Raw genomic sequence first — 11,602 nt, 5'->3', positions numbered from 1 at the left:
CCATGTTAATTTTTTTCACATTTTGTGACTTTACGACAAAATTTTATTTCACTGCAGAAATTAAATCGCAAGAAACCCATTGCTTCTACTCGAGTAATATTTTGAAACTGGCTACTCTTACTTGAGTACAATTTATGGATACTCCACCAAGTAGTGGAGTATTCAGTGAAGTAGTTACTGCACTGAAGTAACTACAGCAAAGTAACCTGCAGTTATTTCACTCAATTAGGAAAAAAATGATGCAGACACTGACACATGCACAGTTTGTTAAAGTGAGACTTCTGGAAAAGCGGCCCTCTGGTCATTGAGGCTCTGATGGTTACGAGTCTCTACGTGGTGATTCAGCTGATCCCATAGGGTCTATGTTTTTGTTCTCGAGTCATTTTTGGAATGACTACCTTTCACTTCTTCAATAAAAGCATATAGGGGGAATGCTACTCTTAAAAAAAGACAGAGAGCATTCCTGAAAAGAAAACCTGTTACCAGCCACAGACGTGACGTATGGCCAGAGCTACAATGCAGATGCAAGCAAAATTCAGGTGGCCCAATCAAAGTTCAGGAACTAAATCTAATTGAAAATCTGTTGCAAACTTGCAAACTGATGTTTAATAAAAGCTCTCCATCCAATCTAACCAAACTTGATCATTCATGAAAAATTAGCAAAGCAGGCACAAACGCACCCCGTTTTTACGTCGAGACAAACTGTGAAAAAGCTTAAAGGAAATTAATGCTTTTGCAAGAGTCAAAAATAAAAAGCAAGAGTCAGTGTCATTAGCAAACAGATTTAATTTACATCTTTACGACAGAGGAGGTGATCAGCGTTTGCTGCTGATGAAAAATAATCAATCACAGCTGAAGACAATAAAAACAACTAATCAACTGTTATCACAGGATTTATGTGCAACGTCTGAATTAAAAAGTGAGCATCATCATTCTGAGTGACAGTACAGTAGCTGCCGAAGGCATCAGAGATCTACATATGAAAGCAGCTTATTTTTCCCCTCAAAGAGCTCGTCTCCACTTTACATTATCAGCAAGTGCTGGATTCATCAGTGTTACAAATCTTTACAACAACAAAACATATAGCTTTCTCAACAGTGTGGTAGGATTGTAATGCATATATCACTTTATACAGTGTATGGTGTGTGTGTGTGTGCAGTATGTCTTTGCAGAAGGCTGGACATAGGATATAACCATCAAAGAAGCTTTATTGCTATTTATGCTCAAACTGTGATGTCTGGTTAATTTATTTAAAAGTCAACCCTTTTTTCCCCCCTCCAGTTTCTGCAAGATGGAGAGGAAACCTGGCAGGTGGCTTTGTCAGACTGACGCATCAGTCCACAGATGTGGAAAGAATAATGACCTGCACAGCTGCTGTGGGACTAAAACAGGACTCAGCACTGTTATGCCTCCTTCCTGTATTAATGATGCTGGATGTGATGCTTGCTGCACTGTTTTTAATGAGTTGTATCTCTGTTACAAATACTGCCGATCAATCAAATAACAAATAGCAATTAAAATCTTGATGAATGCGAAGCTGCGACAGCATAACTGTCGTCAGTCCTGGGAAAGATGGTACGGAAAGATGAATGGTCCCGCTCTGAGATAACATCAGAAGCACTAAACAACAACATCATCATCATGTTGGATCAGAACGGAGAAAACGGGATATTTCAGCATTTTGAGAAATAATCAGTGTTTTCCATGGCCAGATTTTAACCAGGGATCTGGTAACGGACAAGCAGTCCTGATTTTAAGTTCTTGTGAAGTACGAAATGTTCTGGACAGCAAAGTCGAATTTTTGCAGCTTGGGTAAAAAGACAAATTTGTCATCTGTCTTTCCTTGGCAAAGGCGGAGCATGAAAAAGTACTCATTGCAGGGATAAAAATAAGTGAAAATTCTGTTAAAGCATAATTTAACTTTTTTTTTTTTTTTACTGCAGTTCTGAAACACAACGTAACATGTAATGTGCTGTTATTCCTCTAACATGTTACGCATCTAACCTCAGGATCTGGTATAAGAAAAGTGATTTCAAAAAATAAATTTCTATAATAGATATAGATTACCATAAATCAATTATTTATCTAAGGCTGTGAGAAGTTGATAATGGTCATTTGCCTAAAAAATATAACATCTGCCTTATATTATTTGGCTAAACTATTCCAAAAACTCTCCCTAGTGTTTTATGCGACGCAGGGGAAAAAAAAAAAAAAATCAATCCTCTGTCTCTTCAGGTCTCTTCAACCTTCATGTGCATCTGTCACGCTGAAATACCTTAAAAACACGGGACGGTCATCATGAGCGTTAAAAGAAAGCAGTGACAGTTTAAATCTGAGTGAGCCGTCATTTTGTGGGAAAACGTGCCCCCCCTTCCCCCAGTCTGAATGATGAATGCAGACACGGATAACGAGACATCCCGGGGGGACTCTAATAAAGACTAATGTGCAAAGTTTCTCCACGCCGTGTCGTGTATGAGGAAGACGGATGACAAGTGAAATTAGGAATGTCCTTTCAGAGTTGATGGTAAATAAATTATGTAATTGGTAAATGGAAGGCAGGTTGCTGTTACATTTTGATTGAATTAAAAGTGAATTCATCTCCATCCTGCTACGTGTGGCCAGTCCTTCCCATCCTGGACGTGACAGTAATGCCCGATGTTCTCGTGTCAGTTTGTTGGCACATCAATATACATCATCCACCTGCTTCAAGTCCAGTTCACATTCTCCTCTCCGGTTCTTCAGCCGACATTCAAGTTCCTGGAGCCCTGACAGGGGGTCATTCACCCCGCCCCAAAATATGTCTGAGGAATAACCAGTTTCAGGCACCTGCTAAGACACAGAAACCCCCCCAAAAAAGCTCAAATTACAGGTAAAAGCTACATTCATTCAGCTTGGGTTTCCAAATAAAGCAGCTTGAGGTGGTGTAGAAACAAGATGGGTTCGTTTTCACAGGAGTTTGAGAGTCCCCGGATCAGGCCACCAGACCCAGACGGGAGATCTTAGCGGACAGGAAAGAGTGGAGGATGAAGACAATCGGTTTTGGACATGAGTGAAGATCCAATTGCTGGAAGCAGAAAAGTAAAATAAAAATTAAAATTAAAAAATCAAGAAGAGGATTATTTAAGGCAACAACAACAAAAAGAAATGCTACAGGACAGAAAGATTCACTGTGTGCTAAATAAATCACTGAACATGTCCCATGTATGTGTTACTTCATAAAAACAGACATTTAATTTATTCTTTTGGTACATTAAATACTGTAAACCACACTTTAGATGGGCACCATGTAAAAATCAAATCCTCATGATGACTCGCTTCAGATCTGCTAAAACCCATTGGTTCAACTTCTAGATGTCTAAATTATAGCTGTCGTTTATGTGATCGGTGTGTGAAACGAAATCAGAGGCTACCTGTCAACATTGTTCAATTAAAACAAAACCATGGCCGAGCAAGAAATCTTTGTCGGTCAGAAAACGGTTCCCTGATTGGATAGATCAGGGGAGCCTGATAAATTAGACATGCACACAGTTCCTGCCACGTTGAAAACTATAGTAAACAGTAAAAAATGTCACGCAGCTGACTTTCAAACATTGAGCTAATGAGCTGTCAGCTGCATCCACAAGTGCCTTGGGATTGTTTATCAAAGCTTGTCTGAAACTGTGCTTGGATTCAGAAATAATACAGACGACGAAATCTGTTCTGCTCAAGTAGCCAAGAGAGGGTTTTGAATCGGTGCTTAGAAGTCTCTGCTTGTTTGCCTTGAGCATAAGGAGAGCAGTCAGAACTGAGCGTTTCTGTCTGAGTACTGTATATGAGGACTGTCGTTACAGTCTGAAGCATTAATACATCACTTCAGTTTCCAATTTTTTCAATCTAAGGAGCTCAGGGAGACCATATCGCCGTTTTCAGAGTGACTTTTTATCCACTACACAGCGAGAAGTTACAAATAATAAAGCAGCAGGCCTCTTGGTAGACAAAGTAAAAAAAAAAAAAAAAAGAGATAAATAACCAACTAGATGTTAACAAATTTGTGGTAAACACGGTGAACAAAGAAACTTAGCTCATTACATTGATAAAACCTGATTACTTTGCTCCCATATGCAGCAGCACTTTATTCAGAGAGCCGCTGAGAGCAGCAAACAGATTAAAAGTCTTACAGTCGTTGACAGGCTATTTTCTAGGAAAACCTGCGCCTGAAATACTGCCGTGTAAGGACTAGTTCGTCACATCCATTTCATTCCAGGTGTTATTTCCTAACGAAGTGCTGTAATTTGCTTTTAGCAGCACTTACTGCCTTGCTTCTTCTTGTCATGTACACTTTACGCCCCAGATTGTTTCTCGCTTTATTCGGCAGAAGCCCCCCCTTAGAGACAGAATGAGTTGCTCTGGTTTTTTTTTTTACTTTGGTGCGAGGCAGTGAATGCCTCAGCAACACGTTGGTAAAAACACCACTGCATGCTCTGAAGTCATTACTTTTATCGCAGCTCTGGTTATTTGATATTTAATTCTAAATTTGATAAATTTACATTTATTTTTCAATCTGAAATGCTACGATGGAAAGGACACATAGGAATGCTGTGTAGCAGTGAAGCTTTTTTTTTTCTGAGACAGAAATTGGGTTTTTATTAACTTTGGTGGAGCTTCGGTTACTTCTTGGTTTGCATTTACTCGTAATTAATCTCCACATGATTCTCTCTGTGTGTGGTATGTATAATAATTTGATATTTTAAAGATAAAAATAATATGCCATGCACGTAGTTGGAGCCAGATACTTACATATGCTGTATAAGGAGACTATATATTCTTCTGTTTTGCTCAATAACCGACATTTAGATACAATAAAGTATTTCCTGTTTTACAGTCAGGATCACCACAATTATTTTTAATTGCTTAATTGTCTTAATTTGGAATATTTGAAGGCTCATGTGTAAATGGACTTTAGGGCAAAATCCCAAACATGCTGCTTCCTTGAATGATATCATGGGAAAATTTTGATAATTATCTTGGATATATAAAAAAGTGGTTCATCTTTGGCTACAATTTAGCAGCATAAGCACCATTTTTCAAGAAGGACGCCTTCTGTGTCATCAGTCTCAGAACAGAGACCTTGTGAAGATGCTAGCTGAAGCAAGTCTAGCAAGAAGTAGTACATAAACCTCTAAATCTAAAGGGTGATCAAGTGTCCTCTTTTCTCCAGACATGTCCACTTTTCACATTCTGTCCGGGGCGTTCGGGGGCCTTTCTTTGATGAAAATGTCTGCATTTTCATCGTTTTTTCAGGGGACCAATAGCCATATTTAAACTGACTGGGGCGATGCATGAAATACGACAGCCTTTCGCTCATGTGGCGTCCCCCCCGTCCAGGGCTGCTGCCAAGTGGCTGGTTCTCATCCATTCATAGATGGAACAGACAGCATTACGAATGTCTTTCATACTGTGCCGGCCGCAACAATGGTGGCAGAGTGCATCGTGCGCATAGCTGGCACGTGTGTTTCTGTGTGTCATAAAGGTGCCAAAGAGGTCACACGGACACAATTACTAAAAAAAAAAAAAAAAAAGATAGTTAATCTATTAAATTTTTTTCCCCTCAGAAGAGGCTTATTTTATTCATCCCTTTTGGTTTTAGAAGAACACAAGCATAAGAGAAAAAAGCATTTTCTGATGCATCTTAAATGTCAAATCAAAGCCTTTGGGAACTTACAATCTCTCCCTCCTTCCCTCCAAAGTCCAGAAGGAGCATGCGTACGCCGTCGTCCGCAGACATTTTTAGTTTTTCAAAGGGGTAGGAGAGGAGCACTTGGGGCTTGACCGATGTGTCAATTACTCTCTCCTCGCCGTCCTCCCCGTCTCCTACTTTTGGGTCAGCTAGCACAGAGAAGCCCTTCTCGTAGTGAATCACCAGCCGGCACTCCTGACTCTGGTACAGGCAACCTGGGAAACAGAGGATATTGTGACTATTTAGGATGTTAATGAATACATCTTCTTTGTAATGCAAGAATAGCAGAAACAGAAATCATTCCCAATACAGTTGTGTTCAATAAATTAGAATTTTATTGAAAAGTTATTTTATTTGACTAAGTGAAACATTTATAGCATATGTAACATTATGTAGATTAATTATGCACAGACTTGTATTTTCAAGGCGTTATTTCTGTCAACAGATGATAAGGGGCAAATTTTGTCAAGCAAATTTGATTAGGCCATCCTAACACAAATGCACTAATCTGAATCAGAGGTTTTTGTCCTGCTTGAAGGTGAACCTGCTTAATTATTTCGCAGTCTCCAACATCTCCATCCACCATCCACCTTTCTTCCAGGGACAGCTGCTCAAGACTGCCACCGTTGTGCTTTAAAATAGGACTGTGTGTACAGATAGCATTTTAAATGTAATCCAACAAAAACAATAATAACATTTGCATGCCGTGCTTTTCAGATTTATATTCATCAAAAAAAAAAGAAGGTCAGAATCATATATTATTTCCTTTCCGCCTTAAAACTGCTCTGCATTGGTGTGTTACTTATTATCACAGCAACGTCCCCAAAAACATGTTGTTATAATGAGACAAACCATAGAAAACTTCAATGGATGTGAAAGCGTCCGCAAAGCACCGTACACGCGTCGTCTTTCCTCTAATTAATGCATCTCACATGTTTGCTTCACGAATCCACCTCAGGGTTGCAACATTTCAGTGACCCGTATTGCTCTCCTGTTGAAGATCTCGCCGTAAACAGAGAGCGCAATTTCTCAGATTTACACCATTTCTTGCCACTTATTTCCAGCCCGCTCTCCTCTCCTCACAGCAGGCGTCTCGCCTGAAAGCCGAGCGAAGCCCGCCATCTTCATCAACTCGCTCTTTTTAAGTGTAGCCTCCGTCGTCTTTGTCTCATCCCTGCACAGCGCCACCGTGGGACACGTTCTTTTATTTGTCAAAAACAGCTGAGTACTCACGCCCTGACAATGGCAGACATTGAGGTGACATGCCGAGAAGTTTATTTACAGCGTACAGTAAGCTCCCATCTCAATGACATCTGATCTACCAAGCTGTGAGTTTGTTTGACAAAGAGACAACAAGCGAGAGGAGTTGTTGTCTCTCCAGTGTTTGCTGAAAGCGAGAGAAAGATGAGTGTGTGTGCATGTGTCTCTGTGTGTAGAGGAGGGTATCTAAGTGTGCTTGTATATGGCAATAAAGCTGTGTAGGCCATACTACTGGTTGCAAAAAAAGTAACCTGAAATAACATAAAGAAGCTGAAATATTGTTATGTGCCGGTGATTATCATTTCAGTGCATGAATGCATGTTTGTTTCCTCATGCATGTGCATGTATGAGGAAAGTCTCCCCTTGCAGGTTGTCTCTGACTATTAACAGGTTGTTCTTTTCACAAAACCTTAACAATGCATGTTGAATTCATTTTCTGGCTTTGTATAAGATTAACAAATGTAGCAATGTTGTGATGGACTTCATGGGTTAGCAGGGGCATCGCTTTGTAAGCATGTTCATGCACTTATTCACAATTACAATCACAGCTGGTGAGCTGATTGCCACTTACAGTGGCAGCAGTTGTCCACTGAAAAACAATCCACCAATCAAAACCTGAATGTAGGAATTTACCAAATCAACTTTGTTTACAGAGAAAATTTAAAGCAAAAAAAAAAAAAACAAAAAAAAAAAGTTGGCAAAAAGAGGTGTACAATGAACCCCTAAATGGATTATTACAAGATTCACAAGATTCGACAGTGGAAGGCCGATCCATAAGGATGGGGGTGCTATAGCAAAAGCCCTGTGATAAACATGCAGCTTTGGAGACATTTTGATGACAAACCGTAAAAAATTATTTGAAAAGCTATTCCTAAGAGGGGCTGTTGCACAGTCGAGTTGAGCCAATGCAGTCTGTCTCTTCCTGGTTCCAGTCGGGAATCCGGCTCCAGAATTTTTAATTGGTTGCAGTCAAAATAACATAAACATAAACGGGCTGATTCCAAGCAAAGAGAAATCATTAACTTTCAGGCAACTAATTAACTGATACTCCCCTTCCTGTCAATATTAGTGAGAAGAGTTGAGTGTTGAAATGTTTCTGAGTTAAAAAAGAAACAAAAAATAGCTAAGTCGTATGTTAAACTAAATTTAAATCACATCACCTCAAATTACAGCAGCAAAAACCTTTGAAGTTTACATATGTTTCCCCAGTATTTTGCAATGCTGCCTTCAAACTGTCTGACTGGCGTCACACATCTTTTGTCATTTGTCAAGGGAACCATTTTTTTAATCACTAAAGTACTTCAACAACTTAATCTGGCTGACCACTGAGGTTTATCAGACTTTCCTTCAAATAGTCAGACCTCTACAGCCAGAGCACAGACACTTAATCAAATGGTAACATTATGCAAAATAACAGTGTAATATAAATCTAATGAATGGCGTGGCGGAACCATCGCACCTCTATAGGGATAAAAAGGGCTTCAAATGGATGAAAGAGTGCCGGTCTTTGCTGAATTTTAGACCTGAAACTGTACTCTTCTATCTGAGCACGTTGTTCGGCACGGAAAGCAGGGTTTCCCATCAGAATACGCGCTCGCATAAAGGGGCTTTTCATGCTGCAACAAAGACCCCTTTTCTGACATGAGTGGAGGAGACGAGGAACGATGGAGGATCAGAGAGCGATAACAGAGTGAGGGAATAAACCAGGGTAACACTGGACAGTACACTACGTCTGAGACCACTTTTGGTCTTTCAACTAAAAGGTTACTAAAGGACAAAATCTGTTTTTCAGACTTTTATCTTGAACTTATAGGTCGTTGGGATTGAAAAGTACCTGAGATTTCGAAGCTGCACACGACTTCAAGTGTCACAGCAGGTTAATAGATTAGTTTTCCACCACCGCTGAGTTAATTTGATTTTTAAAGAGCTTCAAGTCATTACGCTGTTTACCTGTTCACCAAGACCACCCCGGTGACCCCAAAAGCAATTAAACAAGTTTTGCAGACTTCACTCTGACAAACACTTTAATGAGACGTTCAAGAAGCCAGAGATGAAGGATTGCTGACTTTAAGCAAATCTTTACATCTTCAACTTAGAGTAGAGGCACGTCTCAAACCTTGGGTAGCTTTTTTAGATTTTTGAGGAGATATCCTGACATAAGCAGCAAGTATCTTAAAAAAAAAAAATAGGAAAAAAAACATGATATCTTGTCTGTTACACCACCCTTATATTATTCATGCAATTCAATATTAGTTTTATTATATATATATAAAAAAAAACACACCAATGCAAACAGATGGATTATTTAAAGGACATTTTTGAAACCGGCTTTATTCCAAAACTATAGAAGTTCTCTTTAGTCTCTTGGTTCAGAAGGACTTATATAGTTTCATTCTAAATTAAAACATCAAAATAAATAAAGATATTTACTGCTCATAACTCTTTATCATGACCTAACAGAGTTCTGACCTACTCCTTTAAAGAGCATCACTATTACACAGAATTATGAGTAAAACAAACCAAAAAAATGCAATGTTTCCCTAGTTTAGTGTAAACTTTCCCCCTAATTTAATTAGATTGATTCTAATTACATTAGAATCAATTTAATTCTGTGTTGATGGAAGTAGGAAATCAAGCTGCTTCCTCCTGTTTGTCTTTTCTGCTCAGAAAACTCTCACTTCCTAGCTGCAACATTTGACTTCAGGTGCGTTCTTCTTGCATTTTAAATCTGAAACACAGTAAACAAGACTTTCTAGCACAAAAAGAAAGTGTTTTTGAAAACATTTTTGATTTGAAGTGGAATATCTATGAAACAGAACACGCCTGCTGTTTGCTGAAATTATCAGCGTTATTATCACAAAATAAGATACGCCAGAAGGTCAAGTGAAACTTGATTTGGGAGCCGTACAAATTCACTTCCCCTTTAACATCCCCAAAGAACGTCTCACCGCCTGTTGAGTGACTAAGGGTTAATCTATCTTCAGAGCAAATCTTCACTGTGAGCCCTGACAATGAATAAAGCATCAGAGTTTAGGATGTTCTAAAGATAAAGAAGCTGACAAGGTCAGCGGGATGATGCCTGGTAAGTGCTGAAAACACGAGTGAATGTATTTTGTATGCAATGTCACACTCCTTCACGGGGAACTGTAAAATTACTTTGCTACCTCTGCACGACCCGACTGAGAAACTGGTGTTTCTCTATGAAACTCAGTTTAAATGAAAAGCTATGGTGAGGCAAAGGCAAATATTTTTTATGAAACTATTTAATTAGCTAGCATGTTTAATGACAATTAAATAATTTTTAGGATAATTTTTCAACTACAGTTTAACTCAGCTTTTTAAAGGTACGTAATGTTGTCAGCCAAACATTTAATGAATGATATAATGTTAGAATAAGACTATAGTATGAGTATAATCTCTCTAAACATAAAATGATGTCAGGTAAAAACATGCCTGAATCTTAGAGCATCACAATGATGCTCTGAGGGAAAGTTCTCAGTTTTCTGAGGATTTCATATTTTTTTAAACCTTATAAATTTTACATTATGTCGTCAAATCAAAATGGTCCCATTAAATAACAAGAAAAACTTCTGTCATGAAATAGTAAACTGGTCCAATTTCTCATGAGTTGTTGGTCTTTTAAGACTGACATGCTGGAGATACTTTTGGAAAACTGTTGCTTCCAAAATCTCTGAGAGGATTAGGTAAAATACTACGTTACTCCAGTGTGAAATTTATTGTCAAAAGTAAAGTAAAAGTAATAAATCTGCCTACCCGTTCAAGTACTTTTCTCCTGGCAACGGCTAAACCTACATTCACTTTTTGTATTGAAGGAAGCAGGAGTTCACTGGAATTCACTGAGCTCTTGTGAGAAAGCAAGTTAAGCTAATATGCAAATATTTGTAGAAGCAGCCCGAGTGCCTTGATGATGCATTTCATACACCTGTTTCAACGGAAGTGAGTAAAACACCCACATGCAATGATCTGTGTGCGTCGGTGAATACGTTTGGTAAAAATACTGCAATAGAAAAAACGTTTTAAACCAGCCCTAAGTTCTTCATATTTTGCTCCAGGGAAACAATAACTTCTTGTAATCTGCATCAACAATTATCCACATTTTTCTTGGAAAGTTTTCTCGAGACTCATTGGACTTAAAAGTCTGACTGGTTTAAAAATGATACATGCACAAAAAATACAATTTATTAGCCAACAGAAACAATTAGTAAGTGAGCAGAGAATGAAGTGAAAATTGTTGTAAAAGCAGCCAAAGTTTAAACAGCCTGAAGATCTTATGGATCTTAAGGTGAAGATCTAAAAAAAAAACATATAAATACATTTGTTTTTAAACATAGTGAGTTAAAACTTTTGCACATTGCTGTACATACTTCATCTCCTCACTTACCAAGAACCACCCTTCACATGCACCATGTTCTTAGAAACATGCCTACCTGCAGAAAGGCTAACATTGCTTAAGCTAAACCAAAAATATTATACACTAAACACAGTGGTAGGTAGAGACATATGGAGAATTGAAGCATATTTAACAGGGACTGAAAGATGTTTTCCAGCAGACAGAAAGGATTAACTTCATGACAGATGCATAACTTAAGGAATTAATTGCTCTAT

General features: G+C 38.5%; 1 protein-coding gene across 2 annotated transcripts in view; it reads right to left on the bottom strand.

The window, feature by feature from the left end:
- Nucleotides 1–766: 766 nt before the first annotated feature.
- Nucleotides 767–11,602, bottom strand: part of sntb1 (syntrophin, basic 1) — a 40,970-nt gene continuing 30,134 nt past the window's right edge. For both annotated transcript variants that reach the window (XM_007571063.2, XM_007571062.2), the window contains exons 8-9: nt 5,702–5,931; nt 767–3,064 (exon numbers count right to left, since the gene is read on the bottom strand). In XM_007571063.2, coding sequence (XP_007571125.2) covers nt 2,972–3,064; nt 5,702–5,931 — 323 coding nt within the window. In that variant the 3' untranslated portion in view covers nt 767–2,971. The remainder of the gene's footprint in view (nt 3,065–5,701; nt 5,932–11,602) is intronic.

Source organism: Poecilia formosa, unplaced genomic scaffold (genome assembly GCF_000485575.1).
Source record: "Poecilia formosa unplaced genomic scaffold, Poecilia_formosa-5.1.2 Scaffold273, whole genome shotgun sequence".
Lineage (NCBI taxonomy): Eukaryota > Metazoa > Chordata > Actinopteri > Cyprinodontiformes > Poeciliidae > Poecilia > Poecilia formosa.
The sequence above is the reverse complement of the archived record's forward strand: the minus strand, read 5'-3'. Positions and strand labels throughout refer to the sequence as shown.